The sequence below is a fragment of the Podarcis vaucheri genome (genome assembly GCF_965113315.1).
Source record: "Podarcis vaucheri genome assembly, chromosome: 17".
In the NCBI taxonomy this organism is placed as follows: Eukaryota; Metazoa; Chordata; class Lepidosauria; order Squamata; family Lacertidae; genus Podarcis; species Podarcis vaucheri.
The window spans coordinates 8505283-8528829 of record NC_138755.1 but is presented as its reverse complement, the minus strand read 5'-3'; the positions used below and the strand labels follow the sequence as shown (position 1 = coordinate 8528829).

General features: G+C 47.4%; 2 protein-coding genes across 2 annotated transcripts in view; one reads left to right on the top strand and one right to left on the bottom strand.

Annotated features, from left to right (window-relative positions):
• The window catches only part of DENND1C (DENN domain containing 1C), a 65547-nt gene extending 59502 nt beyond the window's left edge, over positions 1-6045 (top strand). Inside the window, exon 25 of the mRNA XM_082205413.1 lies at positions 5883-6045. The gene's annotated coding sequence lies outside the window, so the exon portion shown is untranslated. The remainder of the gene's footprint in view (positions 1-5882) is intronic.
• Positions 1-23547, bottom strand: part of CRB3 (crumbs cell polarity complex component 3) — a 28624-nt gene that overhangs the window by 2286 nt on the left and 2791 nt on the right. Inside the window, exons 2-4 of the mRNA XM_082205589.1 lie at positions 12904-13152; positions 5280-5341; positions 3658-3798 (exon numbers count right to left, since the gene is read on the bottom strand). Of these exons, the coding sequence (XP_082061715.1) occupies positions 3658-3798; positions 5280-5341; positions 12904-12979 (279 nt within the window). The 5' untranslated portion in view covers positions 12980-13152. The remainder of the gene's footprint in view (positions 1-3657; positions 3799-5279; positions 5342-12903; positions 13153-23547) is intronic.

Genomic DNA, 23547 nt, shown 5'->3' with positions numbered 1-23547 from the left:
TTTTATCTTGATTTTATATACTGTGATCTTTTTATGTGAACTACCCTGAGACCTCCAGGTATAGGACAGTACATTATTATTATTATTATTATTATTATTATTATTATTATTATTATTATGCCAGGGTAGCTCTTTGCCCTCTGGAGAAAATAATAATAATTACTCTTTTCTAAGAATATAATAGAAACACAATCTGAACTCTATCCAGTTGATGGGGAAAAAGTCAAATGAGAGATGCACAAATGTGAAGGGTCAAAAACAAACCACAAGAAAGGGCACAATTTATAAAGACAGGGAAGGGGGAGATTTTTTTACCACCCCCCAATAGGTTTAAGTCTCCCAAGAGGGTAGGTTTCTGTTTTTTTAAAGTTAGTCTGAGGAGGCTTCTGGAAAGGGCACATAAAATATCTAGGATACACCCCCGCCCCAGCTCAAGGCACAAGGCTGCTGCTCAAAATTACTGCCTGGAAGGAGCTGCCAGAACTGTACAATTCAAATACCTTCCACAACTGAGCTTTGGGCAGCTCCTAATTATGCTCTAGTACATAATTATGCTCTGAATTTAAGTGGTTACTAGCTGTAATGATTAAGATAATTGGGGGGGGGAGAAGAAAGGTGTAAAATTAAGTGAAAATTAAGGGAGAGGATTTGCTGAAGGAATAATATGAATTGGAATACAAAAAGGGGAGGTATGAGGAGGTCCGAGAAATAAGTTAAAAGAAAATAAGTGAGTGAGATTATATGTGTTTTTAATTTTTTGTATTTTTGTTTTTTGTCTTTTTTGTATAAACTTTGAAAAGTTAATAAATATTTTTTTTAAAAAAAAAAAATATGCTCTAGTACAGCTCCCGTGAGCTGGAATGGGACTTAGGCAGGAGAGCACCCTAATGGATTGTGCTTTATATTAATTAGCAACAGTGTTGTTGTGGTTGGAGTTCACTCCTCAGGCACCCAAGTGCCCTGGCTTCACCATCAACTTGAGACAGACCAGATATCTTGCATTGTAGGGCGAGGCACAGCATCCAATTTGCCCCATGGAGATAGCCACCGTACAAAGAGATTTTAACAGTAACCGCGTGGCAGCCTGTCTGCACATCTTGCCAGGCAATTACTGGCCACATCTGGACCTATGAACCTTGGCTTCATAACATGCACACAGCCCAATCACTCATATGTCAATCTTCCCTTCATAGGAGCAGATAAATAAGCCAGGAAGGGGGCAAGTCAATTTGTGTTACATCTGAATGCAGGCTCAGGCTTGGTTTCCCCCTAGCAAACCAACAAGAAACCTTGATTTAAGACAAGCTAGGGTTGCCATATTTCAAAAAGTGAAAATCCGGACAGAAAAGTTGTTGAGCTTTCATTTGGGGGGGGCAAAGTTGTTGAGCTTTCTTTTTGGGGGGTGGCAAAGTTGTTGAGCTAATTTTGAGGGAAACTGCCAAAAACAACACTGCCGACATCAGTTGCCGTACATCCAGATTTTCCCAGACGTTTCACCAATTTCTGCCCAGACACTGTTTCCGACGGCCAATTGCCAGCTATTTTCGGGGAATTCTGGAGATATGGCAACCCTACGTCAAGCTAGCTGATTGGGGAGAAATGAACCAGGATCCCAAGTCTGGATGTAATGCTAAAACCCCATCCTAGTCTTACCGCTTGCACAAAGTGGGAGCGGCAGGCTTTGTGCATCAACCTGCAGTTCATGCAGAGTGTAGCTTTTTAAGCCAAGGTTTATCAATTTGTGCAGTCAGTACCTGAGCCTAGCCTAACTTGGAGCTGTGACAATAAAATGGGGAGAGGAAAACTCTATATAAGGGTAAAATGAACATGGAACTCTTCCACATCCACCCCCTCCTTAAGAGGGCCTTGGGGTTAATACAGGCATAGGCAAAATCGGCCCTCCAGATGTTTTGGGATTACAACTCCCATCATCCCTAGCTAACAGGACCAGTGTTCAGGGATGATGGGAGCTGTAGTCCCAAAACATCTGGAGCACCGAGTTTGCCTATGCCTGGGTTAATACAAATGCGAAGCAAAGGTTTCCAACGGGACCTTCTGACATTTCCCACCCACATAAACACACTTTATTTGGTTTTGAACCTCCTGCATTGTGTCTGTTGCAGTCCTGAGGCAGAGGTTAGATAGGATATCCAAAGTGGAACAAGGATTGGAAGACCTGCAACGGCAGTTGCCTTTGATGAAAGCTGATGTGGAGCAAAAGCTAGGAGATTGAATGAGAATCAGGAAGGCCTCAGTTCAAATCATGCGTTCATGAGGACGACTTGGGCTGGTCTGGATGTTCCCTCCCAATCTGTAATAGGGAGGGACCTACCCCTTACAGCGTTGTTGGAAAGACTTGAAATAATGTGCATAAGGTGCTTTTGCACAGGCTAAAGCAGACTTGAAATGCCTAAAGCAAAGTTTTGGAATCAGGTTAACAATACAGTGGTACCTCGGGTTAAGAACTTAATTCGTTCTGGAGGTCTGTTCTTAACCTGAAACTGTTCTTCACCTGAAACACCACTTTAGCTAAAGGGACCTCCTGCTGCCACAGCGCCACCGGAGCACGATTTCTGTTTTCATCTTAACCCGAGGTACTATTTCTGGGTTAGCGGAGTCTGTAACCTGAAGCGTATGTAACCTAAAGCATATGTAACCCGAGGTACCACTGTATCTTGTTGAGACCCTTTGGGGGGCCTGCCTCTGTTCATTTACTGGGTTTCTGTTTGGTACGGTCCTCCTTTAGTTCATTTAAAACAGGGCTGGGGGAATCTGTGGCCCTGCTGCTGGACTCCAGCTCCCATCAGCCCCGGCCAGTATAGAAAAACTGTAGCCCAAGAGCCCATAGGAGGGCCACAGCTCTCCCCTTCCCTATTATGAAACATTTAAGAGTCACCTGCCGACTCAAACTGGCCAACCGTAAGGTGACAGGGTAATAACACTCTAGGTTGTGTCGACTTTTCTCTTGCCAGAGAAGGGAGATTCGTTTTTATTAAATAGTGGCATACTGAAAGGCACAGCGCAATACAGTTTCTTTAAAAACAAAAAAGGCAAGCCTGCCCCAGATCTCACGCGGCAGGACCCTTAAAGCCAAGAACAGCCTCCCCAACCACCCTCTGCTCTTGTCCTGTTCACACAAAAGCAACAACTCCTGTGTCAGCTCGAGTGGCAATTCCACGCGCTCCCACTTAGAGTCAGAAGAGTTCGTTCTTTGGGGCAGCAAAGAGAAGGGAGATCTAGCACTGGGCGGTTGGCATTGCGTGGGCTGAGGGGGGCAGCCCTCTCTCTTCTGTGTGTCCAGAGAGGCAGGATCCAATCTTGCCTTGAACTGTCTGCCTCTAGCCATTCCCGGCAGTGTGCATGCATGAGATCCAGCCGCTCCTCAAAGCCCATTCTAAAACACATGTGTCTCCTGTGTGCAGCAGTTCACATCCAGCCCGCAGGGAAAGCTTTAAGAGACTTGCTGGGAAACCTCAAGCCTGGCAGCAGCAGAAGCACCCTTTTAAATGTTAGTGTTTTTTGATTTTTTGGAGTCCAGTGCGTTGAGCGGCTCCATCCAAGCTGAGACCCAAAAGCAGAGCCCTTTCCCCCATCTCAGATGAGTCGCTCTTCCGGGGGAAGCTTGAGGTTGGTGTTAGTTTCAACGCGGGCACCCACCTGCTCCTCGCTGCTGGGCCGGTAAGTGCCCTCTGTCTGCCGCTTCTCCCGGATTTTGAGTCCCATAAAAACCAGGAGCCCGATCAGCAGGAGGCCCCCAAAAACACAGGGCACAGCGATGGCTGCCGCCAGCTCCGACTTCTGCCACGGGGAAAGAAAAAGGGGGAGAACATCGTTACAGCGGAGGAAAGTGAGGCAGGGCCTAACACTGTGAGGTCCAGCGCCGAGGGCCTTCTGGCGGTTCCCTCGCTGTGAGAAGCCAAGTTACAGGGAACCAGGCAGAGGGCCTTCTTGGTAGTGGTGCCCGCCCTGTGGAACACCCTCCCACCAGATGTCAAGGAGAACGACAACTACCAGACTTTTAGAAGACATCTGGAGGCAGCCCTCTTTAGGAAAGCTTTTAATGTTTTACAGACTACTGTGTTTTAATACTTTGTTGGAAGCCGCCCAGAGTGGCTGGGGAAACCCAGCCAGATGGGCGGGGTATAAATTATTATTATTATTATTATTATTATTATTATTATTATTATTATTATTATTATAACATGCCGCGGGGGGGGGAGCCTGGTCTCCCCTGCATGCTCCTTAGACTTGCACACCTGCACTGCACAAATCAAAATGTGCAGTGTAGATTCAGGGGCATCTCTTGAAAATATGGCTGCCCTGATCAACAGCTTGGCTTGCTGGTGTGGCTGCGCCAATTGTTATGAGCAAACTGATGGGCAGCCCAGCACCAGGAGGGTCATGGGTCAGATGCAAACCTGAACTGTAAGCCAGGTTTTAAGCCCAGAGATGCTGCCCAAACCCAGTCCTTTGTCCTCAACATTGCTGCTACCGTAACATACCATCATCAACTGACCACAGCAGAGGGAGGGGGCCAAATCCAGCCCTCTTCCATTTTTTCCCCTTGAATTTTTTACCATGTTGTCTCAATTGGCCGCAGTTATTTTTGGGTAGTGGTGATAACAGCTGCCTCAAGCATGTAAATATCTACAGTGGTGCCTCGCAAGACGAAATTAATTTGTTCCGCAAGTTTTTTCTTCTTGCGAGTTTTTTGTCTTGCGAAGCACAGTTTCCCATAGGAATGCATTGAAAATCAATCAATGCGTTCCTATGGAGACCGTCCGGGGACTGAGGGGAAGCGCCGCTCTGTCCCCTCTTTTGAAGCAAGGGGCGGCGGGGAGAAGATCGCTTCTCCCCGCCGCCCCTTGCTTCAAAAGAGGTCCGGGGACAGCGGGGAAGACGCGCTGTCCCCAGAGCTTGCGGGGCAAGCTTCGTTTTGCGAAGCAAGCCCATAGGGAAATTCGTCTTGCGAGGCAACTCGAAAACGAAAAAACCTTTCGTTTTGCGAGTTTTTCGTCTCGCGAGGCGTTCGTCTTGCGGGGCACCACTGTATCTATTTGCCACTGCAGGCAAGAGCTTCAAAAGACCCAAGGTGCCCTTGCCTGAGGTAAGGAAAGGCAGATCGAGCTGAGCTATGATCAATCTACACCTGCCTTACCCAGACAATGATGCCCCCCCCTTTAGGCAGCATTAGATGCCCACTTCAAGATCACCCCCCCCAAAAAAAAAAAATATGCTGACACACACAGACCCTGCCCAAGAAAGACAGACATACATACCGAAAGGCCATATGAAGGAGAGGGAGGAAAGGATGTGGTTTCCACTGGAGTGCTGTTAGTGCCTTGTTTTGGAAAGAGACAAACAGTAGGCGTTAGAGAAGAATATGGGTAGGCAAACTAAGGCCCAGGGGCTGGATTCGGCCCAATCGCCTTCTAAATCCAGCCTGCGGACAGTCCAGGAATCAGCGTGCTTTTACATGAGTAGAATGTGTCCTTTTATTTAAAATGAATCTCTGGGTTATTTGTGGGGCATAGGAATTTCCCCCCAAAAAATATAGTCCGGCCCCCCACAAGGTCTGAGGGACAGTGGACCGGCCCCCTGCTGAAAAAGGTTGCTGATCCCTGGAGAAGGAGAAGGGACAAGCTTCCACCTGACTCAGGCCATCTTTTGCCAGGCAACAAATCATTTTACACTCCTCCCTGTTTCATTAGACCACAGCCAAGAAGCAACATGCAACATAGGGCACACTCCCCATGGAGAGCCATATTGCAGAATGGCCCAATTCATGAGGTCTGCACACACAGACACACTTTTTTAAAATAAATAATTTTATTAAAAGATGTTCATGAATTACAAAAGAATGTGCAATGTCTCTTTTTTAGGGGTTCAGATTAGACAACAAAGAACAAAGAATGCACTGAAGAGACGCCTTTTAACCAAGAGAATGTGAATCTGACATGCAGAGAGGAGAGATAAGTGTGTGTGGGGGGGGGTATTGTTGTTCCTTGCATTGATTTGTTACTTACGACATAAAATGTTTCATACTGACTCCTAACTGTAAAAGCATAACGGTAAAGGGACCCCTGACCATTAGGTCCAGTTGTGGCCGACTCTGGGGTTGCAGCGCTCATCTCGCTTTGTTGGCCGAGGGAGCCGGCGTGCAGCTTCCGGGTCATGTGGCCAGCTTCTGGTGAACCAGAGCAGCACACGGAAACGCCGTTTACCTTCCCACCGGAGTGGTACCTATTTATCTACTTGCACTTTAAGGTGCTTTTGAACTGCTAGGTTGGCAGGAGCAGAGACCGAGAAACAGGAGCTCACCCCGTCATGGGGATTCGAACCGCCGACCTTCTGATCGGCAAGCCCTGGGCTCTGTGGTTTAACTCACAGCGCCACCCACGTCCCTTTTATGTATGTAAAAGTATACATAATAACAAATTTAAAACAGGATTGAAAAGTTTCCACACATTACAGTTTTGGCTTCTGCACAGCAGAGGTTAACAGTGCGCCCAACTGAACACCATGTACCCATGAGGCACATTCACACATTTATTCCACTGCATGTGCACTGCAAACAAACACTGCAGAAAGCTGTTGCCAGAGCATGGATCAGTGATGTGCACACATGGAGAAACAAACAGCATCTCACACGCTACGGTCTCTAGGGAATGGGGGGTCAGCAGTGGGAGAAGCTGCTCGGATGCCTGGCGGGCCGCAGCGTGGGGCCTCTGGAGTCTGCCTGCCTCCTCCCACTCAGCTGCCCTACAGCTGGGGGGGAGGCAGCAGGCGGACCGTTTGGGCAGCATGGAGCCTGCGCGCACCCAAGCCACCCAGGAGAGATGCATGGCTCTGGCGCACTGCAGGCCCCGCGGTGAGTGCCGCCCGGCATTTTGTCCCCGCTCCCCTGTGGTGACATTCAGCGTGGACTGCACCCATCACACACCCCTTCCTCCACCCCGGGGGGGGGGTGTCAGGGTTTGAGTTTTATTTCTTACCTGCTGGTTACCTGGTGGGTGTATTGCTTTTGCTGAGGCAGCCAGGAGTTACTTATTAAGTCTATCATGTGCCTGGAAGAGCAAACCTTGGACTGCTTGAGGGAAGCATCAGAGAGCCCAATTCCGGTGGTCATGGACAAGCAGAGATTTGACACACTGGATCAAGAGTGAACCAGTTGAAGAGAGCTCAGTCCAGACCTTTGGAGTCTGGACTGTGGCACAGGCAAATACAGCCTGTGTCATGTTCTGGCCCTTTTTCCATCTCAAGATTTGGTGGTGACTATGCCAGCTTGACCTGGGTCTCTGGGTGCTGCTTGAAAATCCCAGGTTGGTCCATCATAAGTTGTCCCTCACCCACAATTTAATCAAGGATGAAGAAGCCAATGGGGCATCTATAACTAAGGCCTAGGTGGGGCAGCAGTGTGGGGTCGGCCTCGCCCAGCAATGCCCCCTGAGTACCAAGTGTACCTCCAGGGTGTGATTGGGGGCTGGCTGGAGGGGGCAGGCAGTCACTGTTACTGCCCAACTGATTCTCTACCTGAGCTATCAAACATGGTTTCAGACCTGGCATTGTGGCCCCCAAGACTGTTAGACTTGGAAGTTGTCAACATTCACCACCAAGAAGGCCCTCTTGCCTGGTTCCCTGTAACCTCACTTCTCACAGTGAGGGAACCGCGAGAAGGCCCTCGGAGCTGGACCTCAGTGTCCGGGCTGAACAATGGGAGTGGAAACGCTCCTTCAGGTATACCGGGCTGAGACCGTTTAGGGCTTTAAAAGACAGCACCAACACTTTGAATTGTGCTCAGAAACATACTGGGAACCAGTGTAGATCCTTTAGGACCAGTGTTATATGGTACCAGCAGCCTCTCCCAGTCACCAGTCTGCCAGCTGCATTCTGCATTAGTTGTAGTTTCAGAGTCACCTTCAAAGGTAGTCCCACACAGAGCCCATTTCAGTAGTCCAAGAGGGAGATAACCAGAGCATGAACCACTTTGTTACGCCACTGTGGTAAACACGTAGGTCTCAGCCAGCGTACCAGATGGAGCTGGTAGACAGATGCCCTGGACACAGAATTGGCCTGCACCTCCATGGACAGCTATGGGTCCAAACTGACTCCCAGGCTGAGAACCTGGTCCTTCAGGGGCACAGTTACTCCATTCAGGGACAGGGAGTCTCCCAAACCTGTCCGCCCCTGTCCCCCGCCCAAAACAGCACTTCTGTTTAATGACAGCCCAACTAGTTCTCAGGCTCTGCACTGTCCATGGGGGTTCTTCATCAAGGACACGTGATGCGGAGACAGGTGCATTTCAGAAAGGACCTCCCTTGGGCACCTGAGGCCTTCATTACCAGACCTGCACCTCCTCCGGAAGCCTTCACTTACAGAGCTAAGCCCATGACTTTCAATCTCTCCTGGGACAGGTGTGGTTCTTGTTGAGGCAGTTCTTTCTCTTAGGCATTCAGTTTCCATTTCAGGCTGGGCACTGCCCAGGAACCAGAAGATGCATGGTGGAGCAACCTGGCTGGTGCCTTCTCTCCTGTGTTTCAGGGAATCCACACCCTCCGTGCTGGGGAGGGCACGAGTGAGTCAGACAGAGCTCACTCCTTGGGCCAAGGGAGCCAGAGGCACGCCCTGAAAGTGCTTTGCAATTGACAGGTGAAGCCTACAAAAACACTTCAAGGAAGTCCAGAGTGGATCTGACACATTCTTAGAAAAAGGAGCTCCGTTCTGCTTTCTGGGATGATCTGGCCTCTTTCCTTGAAACTATTTCCTCAGAAACTACAGCTAATCCAGAATGCGGCAGCTAGACTGGTGACTGGGGGCGGCCGCCGAGACCACATAACACCGGTCTTGAAAGACCTACATTGGCTCCCAGTACGTTTCCAAGCACAATTCAAAGTGCTGGTGTTGACCTTTAAAGCCCTAAACGGCCTCGGCCCAGTATACCTGAAGGAGCGTCTCCACCCCATCATTCTGCCCGGACGCTGAGGTCCAGCGCCGAAGGCCTTCTGGCAGTTCCCTCATTGCGAGAAGCAAAGCTACAGGGAACCAGGCAGAGGGCCTTTTCGGTAGTGGCACCCGCCCTGTGGAACGCCCTCCCATCAGATGTCAAAACGATAAACAACTACCTGACATTCAGAAGACATCTTAAGGTAGCCCTGTTCAGGGAAGTTTTTAATGTATGATATTTTAGTGTTTCTAGGTTTCTAGGGAAGCCGCCCAGAGTGGCTGGGGAAACCCAGCCAGATGGGCGGGGTACAAATAATAAATTTATTATTATTATTATTATTATTATTATTATTATTATTATTATTATTATTATTATTATTATTTCAGGATCAAGAATGATCCAAAGACCTATCCACCCTTAAATTAAATCCTAGCAAGAAGGGTGCGTGACTTTGACCCCCAAAATGAATTTGCTCCCCCCCTTTTTTTGCAAATTTTAAAATTAAATATTCTTCAGACATCTGTATTTGTACTTTTGACCATTTTTTGATAATCCATGCTATTTTGATAGAGTCTCAACATTTAGTAGTTGCGATCCAGGAGTACAGTAATACCTCATGTTACGTTTACTTCATGTTACGTTTTCTCAGGTTGCATCCCGTGGCAACCCAGAAGTACTGGAAAGGGTTACTTCTGGGTTTCACCGCTCGCGCATGTGCAGAAGCGCTAAATCGCGCTGCGCACCTGCACAGATACGGCGCTTCAGGTTGCGGGCTTTTCATGTTGCGAACAGGCCTCCGGAACGGATCCCGTTCTCAAGCAGAGATACCACTGTACAGTGTACAACTTAATTCGTTCCGGAGGTCCGTTCTTAACCTGAAACTGTTCTTAACCTGAAGCACCACTTTAGCTAATGGGGCCTCCTGCTGCTGCCGCCGCTCTGCCACCACGTGATTTCTGTTCTCATCCTGAAGCAAAGTTCTCAACCCGAGGTACTATTTCTGGGTTAGCGGAGTCTGTAACCTGAAGCGTCTGTAACCTGAGGTATCACTGTATTCCAGTGTTTTTCAACCACTGTTCCACGGCACACTAGTGTGCCGCGAGATGTTGCCTGGTGTGCCGTGGGAAAAATTTGAAAGATTTTTTTCTTTTTTAAAAAAGTCAAATTTTCGCCCACTAGGCGGGCGCCGGACTGTGTCCACCCTATTTCCCATCCATCCTGGGTGGGGATCAGATCGGATGAGATCGGATGAGAGCGGACAGGCGGTCCGCTCTCATCCGATTCCCCATAGAGAGCAGTGGGGCTCTGACATCTCCCTCTCCGCACACAGTGGTGGTGTGCCTTGTGATTTTTTTCATGAAACAAGTGTGCCTTTGCCCAAAAAAGGTTAAAAAACACTGCTGTATTCTATTGCTGACATGCAACATTGTTTGGCAAGATACAGCATCTAACAGTGTTTTATACTGAATAGTACTGGAAGGCTGACACAGTGACAGAGCAAGCCAATCGGGCACCTGGGGGTGTGTGCATGCCCTGTGCCCAGGGGCCGGGCCAGTCGGGGCAGGACACTCCGCAGGGCCTCCAAGGAATCTGCCTGCCTCCTCCCACTCAGCCACCCTACAGCTGGGGGGAGGTAGCAGTGGACCATTTGGGCAGAGCGGAGCCTGCACGCACCCAAGCCACTGAGTCTCTCCCAGGAGTGAGTGAGTGCCGTCCGGCATTTTCTCACCCCCCTCAATGGTGACACCCAGGGCGGCCCGCCCCCACCTTCCTCTGCCCCTCGGCTGACATTCAGTAATACCTAGGAACTTAAAGGTTCCTAGGTATGAATGGCTTCCTCCACACCCTACCCCCAGCTGCCCCCAAAAAGGTTAACCTATGGCAGGCTGGCATTTAACAAATCGACCAGGAATTCCATGCAGGGGAGTGGGTGGGTGGGTGGGTTCACAGAGGAGTGACAGCTCTCTCCATTCCTCCTCCACCCACAGCTAGCACAGAAGCCAAGCAGAATGGTAAAGGGGACCTGCCCCCCCCCCGCTCCCAACCAGCTTGGTTGGTTGGTTCAAAACATGTTTCTTTATTAGCTTGAGGAATTCAGCACCCCGCTAACATTACCATTCCATCACGCCAAGCAATTTTGCTTGCCAGACAGAACAATCCCCTACCCACCCACCCCCATGCGTTGTTCTGGGTGTTCTCCCAATTTCCACAGAGTCCATTTTCGGGGGGGTGCAGTGGGTGCAAGGATAGGAGAGCGAGGGGAAGAGCCATTGCATAAGCAGAAGTCCTTGCTGGTGGGACTCATTTGTTGAATCTCACCCTGTGCTTCCATTCAGGGGGGCTTCCCCTCTGACCAGCACGAAAACACAGGCTTCTAGCCGCTTAGCAAGCTCTTTTCTTTTTTAAGGCATGCCAGTAACATTTATGGCTTCTTTGCACGGTTGACTCATGGCAGGTTTCCAGGGGGCGGTTCTGTTACACTGAGATCCATGCTAATGCCAAAGGGGGAGATTTGTTGATACAGTGGTGCCTCGCAAGACGGAAAACTCGCTAGACGAAAGAGTTTTCCGTTTTGGAGGTGCTTCGCAAAACAAATTTCCTATGGGCTTGCTTCGCAAGACGACAATGTCTTGCGAGTTCCTGCGGGGGTTTTTTCCTCCCCCCCCTTTTTTCTAAGCCGCTAAGCCGCTTATCAGCTGATCCGATCAGCAGATAAGCCGCTAAAAGCCGCTAATAGCGCTAGTCCACTAATCTGTCAATGGGCTTGGTTCGCAAGACGAAAAAACTGCTAGACGAAGAGAATCACAGAACGGATTCTTTTCGTCTTGCGAGGCACCACTGTACTGGGGTTGGGGAAGGCGATTTTAATAATAATAATTTTTTATTTATACCCCGCCCTTCCCAGTTCAGAAAACCGGGCTCAGGGCAGCTAACAACAAATTTAAAACACTTAATTGATGCAAACAATTGATTTTAGAGAAAGCTTTCTGCCTGTTGGTCACTGAATGCTCTCTAAGCACTTAGTGCAGCAGTGGGAAACTCTTTTGCAGGCCTAGGGCCTCTTCCCAGCTGTAGAGAGGCCGTGGGCGTGCACAGTCAGTATGGGCGCCTCTCGCACAGCGACTGTATGGGCTGCCGCGCATGTGCAATCTGTACGGGATGCCACACATGCGCTGTATGGACGGCATGCACGAGCGACAGCCCGTATGGATGCTGTGCGAGTGACAGCCCGTATGGAGTGTGCATGTGCAGCATGCTGTACAGAGTGCGCATGCGCAGAAACCCATGCGGTCGCCACGTGAGCGATGGGCTGCCGCATGTGTGCACCTCATACGGGATGCCACGCATGCGCCCCCCCGTACAGATGTCGCGCGTGAGCCACCAGGCAGTTCGCCCCACCACTGATTGCAGCCAGACAAAAAACATTCAAGGAAGATTTGAAGCAAGGTAAATGAGGCTTAGGGACGCGAGTGGCGCTGTGGGTTAAACCACAAAGCCTAGGACTTGCTGATCAGATGGTCGGCGGTTCGAATCCCCACGACGGGGTGAGTTCCCGTCATTCGGTCCCAGCTCCTGCCAACCTAACATTTCGAAAGCATGCCAGTGCAAGTAGATAAATAGGTATCGCTCTGGCAGGAAGGTAAACAGCTTTTCTGTGCGCTGCTCTGGTTCACCAGAAGCGACTTAGTCATGCTGGCCACATGACCTGGAAGCTGTACGCCAGCTCCCTCGGCCAATAAAGCGAGATGAGCGCACAACCCCAGAGTTGGTCACGACTGGACCTATTGGTCAGGGGTCCCTTTATCTTTACCTAAATGAGGCTTGGGGAAGAAGTTGTGGTTGTGGAGGGAACATGGTCCTGGGAGAGTTCTAAGGGCCAGAGATATAGGCCAGTGCGCACACAGACACACCATACTGATCACTTTCCCTCTGTTTGCAACAGCGAAGGGAGCACTCACCTTGACACAAAGTGGGCTGTAAGCAGGACTGGAGAGAGACTGCCAGAAGGAATCCAAGCTGTTTCAAGCGAGCCATCACCCTCCTCCCCAGCCAGGAGTGGGGCAAGGGGAAGGCAGAGGTTACCCCACTGCCTCCACCAAGGAAGGAAGGGTAGCCACAGGCCCAGATGCTCCCTTTGCCCCGCAGCTGCCTCCAAAACACTTCAGCCGGTTTAAAGTCCTGCAATATCCGACGGTGGAGTTAAAGGCCTGAATTTTTAAAGAGAGGGAGAGAGAAAGGAAATCTGTGATACTCCAAAATCTACGGCTACTTCTGCTACCTGCATTTGCAGGGATGGAAAAACCTGAACACACCCAGACTTTGCTGGCTTCCAGCTCCCAGCATCCCCGACAACATGGAAATTATTTAGTTAATTTTATTTATACCCCACATTTGAGGAAAACTTTCCTGAAAAGGCAAAGTTACAAAAACTACCAATATATATGAACTACTTATTTTAAAAGCAGTACAGTGGTACCTTGGTTCTCAAACTTAATCCATTCCTGAAGTCCGTTCCAAAACCAAAGCGTTCCAAAACCAAGGCGTGCTTTCCCATAGAAAGCAATGCAAAATGGATTAATGCGTTCCAGACTTTTAAAAACAACCCCTAAAACAGCTATTTAACATGAATTTTACTATCTAACAAGATCATTGATGAAAGCAATAAACAATGTACTGCAGTCACACAATCAATCCATCAGGAGCTGAACTAGGTTCCACACAGTCACAAAAACAAAACAAAAAAGCCGCAAAAACAAAAATGCAAAATAAGTAGCAGAAACAGACAGACCTCAGCATAACACTCAAAACAGAAGTGTGACACTCAAAACGGTGTGTCCGATATGTACGTGACCGCACACACGTGCATCGTGCCGAACCCGGAAGCGACCCAAAAACATCACAAAAAGGGGCGGAAGTGACATGGGGTGTTTGCAGGCTTTTTCAATAGGTGTTCCGAGTATACGCAAGTTCACGCAAGTGCGCAATGACCTGGAACACAACCGCCGTGCAAACAGGGAGTTGCCTCTACTTAAAAATATACTTGCAAATGTGTATGCGTGCGTGGGTGCAGGTCCACTCATCAGGGAGCCAGAACTAACTGCTCCTTCCTGTCCAATGTACTCAGGGATGGCATGTCAGTTTAAGACAGGCCCCAAGTGAGCTTGCAAGGTCTATCCTAGCAACACTCCCTAAGTGGATCTGCGAAAGAGCAAGTCCAAGCAGCTCACCAATTATCAGGGTCATAATGCCCTTTTTTCCTGTTCTGCCTTTCTTTTCTTTTCTAGGGGTCAGCACCACACCCTGCAGCTATACCTATTAAAAATAGGGACTGTGTGTTTTTCTTACTCACTATGGTAATGAATAGTGTGTATAAAATTTGCTGCTGTTATATAATAACAATCTGTAGCATTTCTTGCATAAAATAATAATAATAATAATAATTTATTATTTATACCCCGCCCATCTGGCCGGGCCTCCCCATCCACTCTGGGCGGCTTCCAAGAAAACACTAAAATACAATAACCTATTAAACATTAAAAGCTTCCCTAAACAGGGCTGCCTTCAGATGTCTTCTAAAAGTTTGGTAGTTATTTTTCTCTTTGGCATCTGGTGGAAGGGCGTTCCACAGGGCGGGTGCCACTACCGAGAAGGCCCTCTGCCTTCTTTTGTCGTGCTTTGTTATAGGGATGGAGAATCTGTGCCCTTCCAGAGGCTGTTATACTCAAACTCCCATCAGCCTCAGCTAGCAAAGGCAATAATAGCCAGTTGTTCTAGTCCAACAACATCTGGAGGGTCCACGGCTTCCATTAATAATAAGATGGGGATGCGAGTGGGCTGGCTGATTGGAAGGTCGGCAGTTCGAGTCAGCACGGCCTAACAGTTCAAAAGCACTCCAGTGCAAGTAGATAAATAGGTACTGCTGTGGCGGGAAGGTAAACCATGTTTCTGTGCGTTCTGGTTTCCATCACGGTGTCCCATTGCACCAGAAGCAGTTTAGTTCTGCTGGCCACATGACCCGGAAAGCTGTCTGTGGACAAACGCCGGCTCCCTTGGCCTGGAAGCGAGATGAGTGCCGCCACCCCATAGTCACCTTTGACTGGACTTAAATGTCCAGGGGTCCTTTTACCTTACTAATAATAAGATACTTTTTATTTATTTATTTATTCATTCATTCCTATACAAGAAACTCATGTAAAATCTAAACAAATGCTAACAAATAAGAATTTAGGTTATCATTTTAGTGTTGTTATGTCAAAGTTCTGGCCAAACCACCACAAGCTACAGGGGAGAGAGGGACAGAGCAAGTGGTGCCTGTCTTCTGAAGTATGTGAATTTACACATCAGGCCCACCTCATCCATGAAGGGAAGAAGACATGCATCGCCCTGAGTGCTTTTCCTACTAAATGCAGTCAAGTAAAAGTAGCATACAATAAATTATTTACCAATATTAGATTCCTTCTACAACTTCTTGCCTCTCCACAGTCACCAGTTACCATAAATCTGTGGGCCATTTGTTACGTTCTGTTGTGGTTGAGGTAAAAAGAAGAGGCTTAAAGACTCTTTCAAGGCAAATCTACAAAAATGTAGTATAAACAGCAGCAAATGGGAAACACTGGCCTATGAGCACCAATTGGAGAACAGCCTTTACCAAAGGTGTCATGGGCTTCAAAGATGCTCGAACTCAGGACGAAAGGGAGAAACGTGCTAAGAGGAAGGCATGTCTGGCAAACCCTCACAGTGATCAACTCCTGCCCGGAAACCTATGTTCCCACTGTGGAAGGATGTGTGGATCCAGAATTGGCCTCCACTTACGGACTCACTGTTAAGATCGTGTTCATGGAAGACAATCTTACTCGACTATGAGTGATCACCAAAGAAGAAGAAGAAGAAAGATATTCTGTTGTCACCAAAGTCCACCCAAAGCAACCCTGTGCGAGACTTCATCATCCATGGCTCTTCAAACATTACAGGTGTAATGTACATGAGCAGGTGTTCAGAAATGTGTGCCCCATTTAGGTATACTTGTTGGAGACCCAGGACTGGCTGTAACTCATTTTTCAGAAGACATACAGTGTTGAGGAGCAGAGTGGGAGAAATCTCAGAGCTGTTGCTGGGAAATTTGGGAAACGGCAGGCAGTGGAGCCAAGCTGACAAAGAGTTGCAAACTTTTCACGTCTACTTCGAAATGAATCCCACTGAAACCTATGACTTAACTTCCACTAGCACAGCATGGTGGTTCAGTAGCTGAGCTATGAACCAGAAAACCCCAGTTTGGATCACTTCAGGCAGGAACTCTTTGGCTGGGCTTTAGGCAAGCCACTGATTGATCTGTCCCTGCACTGAGGGTACATAACACAGGCCTACATAACAAAGAGTTGCAAAACTGACCCAGATTAAGCTCCGAGGCAATGTGATATAAAGGCAACAGATTAGCATTTAAATGATGCTGCCTAGAGGGGTAACAATGGATTTTCCTGGATTTGGAAGAGTTGAGTCTTGCCTCTGGCAAGACACATTCTCAGCCTAAACCTCACCTCAAGGACGTTGTGGGGAAACATAAAGTGACACAGGCCCTATCATCAACATCATCATTATTATAGGGTTATACTGTAATTTAATGCTCAAACCTTCAGGGTTGGGTGGGAAAGAGGTCTAAAAATAGCCAGCTTGCATTCATTAGCTGGGGCTAGGCAAGAGTCACCGAGTGACAGAGTTATTTCACATGATGACATCAGTCCCTGTAAGCAACATCACACTTCCAGACACGGAGGAAACCAGAGGGAGGGAAGAAAACATGGCAGAGGAACAGAGCTTGGCGTTGCAACATCACACAGGAACTGGGAAGGAAGGAAGGAAGGCAAGCTAAGAGCATATTTATTTATTTAAATCACACCTGGGCAGGATCTCTCTTCCTGGCTCAACTTCCCCCACTTTTGGCAAGCAGCCCAAAGCTAAGTGGGGAGTCTTGTTGAACAACCTTTAAGCAGGACTCACTGCCTCTTCCCACTCCCCGCCCCCCCCCCCCGCACTGTTCCACCCACCTACCCTTTTTTGAAGTATTGTACTCAAGCTCTTTCAAGGTACCATATAGCCCCCTCTTTGACTAGAGTTTCACGCTGTACTATTTTCTGGTTATATTATAATATTATTGCGCCATTATTGTTGTTGTTATTTCTGTAGGACACTCTGGGAGTGCCAGCAACATTGAAGGGGTAGTGATACAATTTCAGAAATAAGAAAACATAAAAACATACCTGTGACATGCTATAAAGTTATCAGTGATTTGAACACTGATCTCAGTCACCTGCTCTGCCAGTATTCTGGCTGGACTGCAAGAAGATCAAACCTATCCATTCTGAAGGAAATCAGCCCTGAGTGCTCACTGGAAGGACAGATCATGAAGTTGAGGCTCCAATACTCTGGCCACCTCATGAGAAGAGAAGACTCCCTGGAAAAGACCCTGATGTTGGGAAAGATGGAGGGCACAAGGAGAAGGGGACGACAGAGGACGAGGTGGTTGGACAGTGTTCTTGAAGCTACCAGCATGAGTTTGACCAAACTGCGGGAGACAGTGGAAGACAGGAGTGCCTGGCGTGCTCTGGTCCATGGGGTCACGAAGAGTCGGACACGACTAAACAACTAGATAACAACAAAAGTGTATATATTGTTATAAGTTTGGGGAGGGGATCCCCTAACCCTAGAAATTAATAAATGGCAGGATTTTGATTATTTGGGATATGAAGGGAGAAATACAAGCTGCAGAGGAATTCCTGAGCTAGCCTGTGCAAATTACCTGACCAAGCTAAAGCTATTAAGAAACAACACAGGGCCATTGAAGGTCATTGGCAATGCAAGAGAACTGTCCTCCCCCCTCTCACCGCTGTGAAAAGAGACTGGGAATTTTGAAGGTTACTCGGTAAATGGGTATACCCCGCCCATCTGGCTGGGTTTCCCCAGCCACTCTGAGTGGCTTACAGCACATAAAAAATTGTAAAACATTAGACATTAAAAATTTCCTGATACAGGGCTGCCTTCAGGGCACAGACCCTGGTTGAGGGCCAAGACTCCTGGAGCACAGCTCTGGAAGGATTGAGGGGGCAGTAACAACATTCATTGCTTATTCTTTTAAAGCAGGGATGAGGAATCTGTGGCCCTCCAGATGTTGCCGCAACATCAGCCCTGACCACTGGCTCTGCTGGCTGGGACAGATGTGAGTCAGGAGTCTAGCAACACCCCGATTGAAACATTTGTTTGCCATTTCAGAAGTGAAGATCCATTTTAGAGGAGCAGAAAGATTGTTCTGAGCCACCCACAGCTGCTCTCAACTGCTCAAACAACGTGTATCTGTACTCACCCTTAGTATGCCCCCATTGTATGAAGTCCTCATCCCTCTCCACGACTTAATCCAGACGCAAAATATTTGCCACTTTCTCAGGCTGAAGAAGCGCTTTGATTCAGATGGAAGACATCTGTAAGCCCACAGCAACTCCTTTCTGCTGGGTGAACTACAACCCCCATCATGCAAGCTGAGGCCAACTGAAACCGTAGTCCAACATATCTGAAGGGCATCACGTTAGGGTGGAGGCTGTCTTATGCCACAGCGACCTCCCCAATGTTAGCAGGCCCCCACATGTTAACAGTCCTCAGGCCTTATGTACATTCTAGACATTGTTGTTTGCTGAGAAGTATGACTTTCTGCCACAGTCAACTACATCTAAGTCTGCAACCGTCTATAACTGGGGGGAAATCCACATATTTATTCTTGCTTCCACTTCCTGTGTGTCAAGTCTTAGTCTGCAAGCTCCTCACACCAGGGACCTGCAGTCTTGTTCTCTGCAAAGCACACGGCACATTGAAGCCACTATATAAAGAACACTCCAAAGACCTTGGATCTCAAGGAGCTCTGTGAAGTTCTAGTACATGGGTAGGCAAACTAAGGCCCGTGGTCGGATCTGGCCCAATCACCTTCTAAATCCGGCCCGCGGACGGTCCAGGAATCAGCGTGTTTTTACCTGAGTAGAATGTGTCCTTTTATTTAAAATGCACCTGTGGGTTATTTCTGGAGCATAGGAATTCATTCATTTTTTTTTTCAAAATATAGTCCGGCCCACCACCTGGTCTGAGGGACAGTGGACCGGCCCCCTGCTGAAAAAGTCTGCTGACCCCTGTTCTAGTACTTCATTGGTGCCTTCCGTTTTCAGGCGATTTCGGTAATCTTTCACACACAAGCAAAAACACACAAGCACCCCACCAGCTTCGCAGCAGAACATTTCAAACTGAACATTCCCCAGATTACTGGTTCAGTGGGAGTACACGTCAAGTGCCGCTCCATTTCCAGCGCTGGAAACAAAACTGCACCATTGCATAATAGTCATGTCGGCAGGAATTTTAATTTACTGAGTCAGATCCATCAATCATCCACCTAAGCCCAGCTTTCTGCCTGCAACAATACCATGAGATGTGCCTAGCAAGTTCACCAGCAAGACACATCTGGCAGCCACAACCGTCAACAACACAAAAGGTTGCCTCTTGTAGTTACTGTGTCTGGTACCCACCAGTGAATCAATCTAATCCCTTTCTAAAAGCTTGACCACGTCCTGTGGCGATGAATTCTTTTGCTTAATTACACATTGGAGGGGATCCAAAGGACTGTTTTCGGTATGCTCGTGGGCTTCGATGTGCTCCCCCCGCCATGGGATTTTTGCCTCCCGCCACCACCACTTGGAACTGCGGACAGACACACTTGCACAACCCATCACCACCACATTACAAGCGGCTCTAGCAAAGATTGGGAGGGCACCAGGTTGGGGAAGGCCGATTACCTTAATGACCTTGTGGCACCTAACAAATTTGGAGATAACTGGGGAGTCAACTATTTCGCCTCTTGCTCTGCTCAAGAGCTTCCCAGGGGCATCTAACTGGCCACAATACTAGACTAGCTGGGCTTTTTATCAATTAATTAATTTTCTACCGAAGGGACGCGGGTGGCGCTGTGGGCTAAAGCCTCAGCGCCTAGGGCTTGCCGATCGAAAGGTCGGCGGTTCGAATCCCCGCGGCGGGGTGCGCTCCCGCTGCTCGGTCCCAGCGCCTGCCCACCTAGCAGTTCGAAAGCACCCCCGGGGGCAAGTAGATAAATAGGTACCGCTTACCAGCGGGAAGGTAAACGGCGTTCCGTGTGCGGCTCTGGCTCGCCAGAGCAGCGTTGTCACGCTGGCCACGTGACCCGGAAGTGTCTTCGGACAGCGCTGGCCCCCGGCCAATAGATGTGAGATGGGCGCACAAACCCCAGAGTCTGTCAAGACTGGCCCGTTCGGGCAGGGGTACCTTTACCTTTACCTTTAATTTTCTACCAATACAGTGGTACCTCGGTTTATGAACTCAATCCTTTCCGGAAGTCCGTTCTTAAACCGAAACCATTCTTAAACTGAGGCACGCTTTCCTTAATGAGGCCTCCAGCCGCTGGTACCCTTCCACCGTTTAAAGCATCACTGGAGGTGTGTAAAATACGGTTCTTAATATATTATTTTACAGGGTACAATAATGAGGTGATTACAGTAACCCAGTCCAATGAATTATTCAATAAATAAACTTGGAAAATACACAATAATAGGAGTGAGCTAGAATATTGCCTGCATATCTACACCCTAGTGCGATATATGCTGGTTCATTTGTATATTTAATAAAATCATACCATACAGTGAAAAAGGTGTCTTGTTTTTTCTCTCCTCTTGCCGCCTTCAATTTTTGCAACAACCTTTCCATTATAGCTGTTTGCCAGACTATATTACACCAGTGATCAACATTCATTAATTGCAAGTTAATTTTCCAAGTTCTGGCTATTACCATTCTAGCTGCTGTTAATATATATGTTATTAATTCTCTACTTTTTAATTGGTCCATATCTGAAGTATATAAATTAAGTAAGACTAAAGCTAGAGTCATTGGGATTGTCTGAATTGTAATCTGAGGTAACGCTTTAGAAACTTTCTCCCAACATTGTTCTATTTGTGGACATTACCTCCACATATGTTGGTATGCACCTATAATTTAGCATCCTCTCCAACATGATGAGGAGCTATTGGGCTTTATATAAGATAGGCACCTTGGTGCTATCATATGTAAGAGCAAACATTCGCATTGTATTCTGCTGCTCCTTGCCTGGGGCTCCTATGCAAAACATCCTTGCAGTTTCAAATTCCTTGGCAAAGAGAAGTCTAGGTCAGAAAGGCAGCTTCAAGACAAAGACTGATTCCCATGACCTTTGCAGGTTTCTGTGAGTCATCTTTCAAAATGGGAGGTGATACCAATTCTATGGAAGCATGACAAGCTCCTTTTATGTTGAGTGAAGTAACTGTGTGACGTTGAATCACAGTGTGAGGCTGGATCCTTGTCAGGAACAAATTATTACCATTATTATATATTACATATTTATTCATGCCCTGCTTTCTTCCCTGACAGGACTCAAGATGCCAGCATCACAATCAATAGTGCAAAGCAAGACTTCTGGAACAAACAGCTCTGCGGAATGTATTGAGGACTTGAATGAGAAAGAATCCACAGCTGAATTGGAAGAGATATCTCAAGAATTGAAGACTAAACAAGGAGAGGAGAAAGTACAGATGGAAAGTACCAACCAGAAAGCTACACTAGTGGAGTATAAACAAGAAGACCTCCGGATCACATGGATTACAAATCTGCGAAAGATGCGAAAGATGAAGGAGGAGGCCCCTGGAGTACTTTGAATACAGGAACTTAAAATAAAGAAGAAATATGACTGGGGCCTCCACTTTGAAGATGAAGGGTTTGTGGATCTTTTGCAGCAGTGGTTTTTAAGTACTCTTGTGGGAAGAAAATTTGGTTTGAATGGCACAGAACTTCTTAGAGATTTGCTGACCAACATAAAGGACTACCAACAAGACCGGCGGAGAGGGACTGAAAGAGATTTGAAGGCCTCGGATGTGAGGAATCCAGGCTAAGAACTGTTATTATGGACTTGTATCTGGGAAGGGACGGAAACCGGGGATGGGAGGGAGGGAGAAAATAGAACTTCAAAAACACTCATGACTTTTGGGTTTAGTTAATATGATTTTTATCTAATACAAATTGGGAAATCGATGGAAGGGAACCTGAGTCCAACTTAGGAAAGAATTTAATTTTTTTATAAAAAATGTTATATTAAGATGGTAAAGAGGAGAAATAATAACTTGCTGACATAATCATGGAAATTGGGATGCATGAAGGGGGGTGGGGGGAAGTCAAGGAACAAGGTTAAGAAAATAAGATTTCCGAAATTATGCATGTTTTTGTCTTTGTCTATTTGTGTGTGTTATGTCTTTATAAAATTTGGAAAACCAATAAAAAAATTTTATTAAAAAAAATAGTGCAAAGCAAGAAAGCAAACATACCCAGAAAGAGTGAGCAAGCACCAGAACCACATACACCACATCATGCACAAATCGCCCACAAGGCTCACAGCTAGCTAGACCAATGCCAACAAGAGATACATAGCTTCAATAACTACTACCAAATGTGCTGTGTTTTCCCCATCCCTGAGAAAGTATCTCCTAATGAGTAGCAGACAGGTTTTTCTTTCTCTGCCCATATATAACCTGGTGCAAAAGAGGTGCCAGTGTGCCAAAGCTGTAAGAGTATTTGGCAAGGTCCCTAGTCTACCAAGAGAATGCAGAGACATAGACAAAGGGGTGCCAAACCACTATGGCTTAGATAGCAGTGAGTGATGCGAATTTTGCAAAAGTGGCTTCAGATTCCCTTCTCTGCAGCGTAGCAGCGTAGCCATCACTGAGAGTTGATCTGGGGAACCATTGAAGACCGTAGACAGATCTGCCCCTCTGAGGGGAAAACGCTCCCACTTTGATCGGGATGGGGGAACTGTGGCAGTGTTTAGTTAGACTCCAACTCCCATCAGGCCTATCAGGAATGATGGGAGTTGTAGTACAGGAAACACTTGGAGAACTATAGGTTCCCCAGCTCTGATTTAGATGGATGGGCACTATGGAAGAGCACCATTCTTGGGAACACCCTGGTAGACTATGCCCCATGTCAGCAAGTGGAAGGTAGTTGCCATTCAGATTTTATGCCTTAGATGACGTGGGCTTTCCCTGTAGCCCAGGTGTGTGAGCCGCCATCACCAGTGAACTTTTTCCTGCCTGAAATAAACACAGCATGGAATAATCCTAAAGTAAATAAAGTTTAATTACCTGCAAATAGTTACTGAGTGTCTCTCTTTTAATAGCTTAGAGGCATACCGGCACCTGTTCATACTCAGTTCAGGAGCTGGTAACTAGAAGGTACAAAATCCTTTTGAACTCAGTACAGAGGGACACATCTAACTCTACTAATAGATACAAAATTCTGAAACGCTTGAGAACTATTTGTATAATATTTCAGCATATGCCACTCCAAGGCATTTTTTTAAAACAAACTTTATGAACTCAGGAGGATGTAATTTCTAGTGGAGTTTTCAATAGCAGCAGGTCAAGCAAGAATTCAGCAGGTAAAGCTTTTCGAAACACGCAAAGTTCAGCTGCTCATTTCTGCCTGTCATCTAACAGTCAAAGGGCCAGGGAGTCACAGAGACGAGG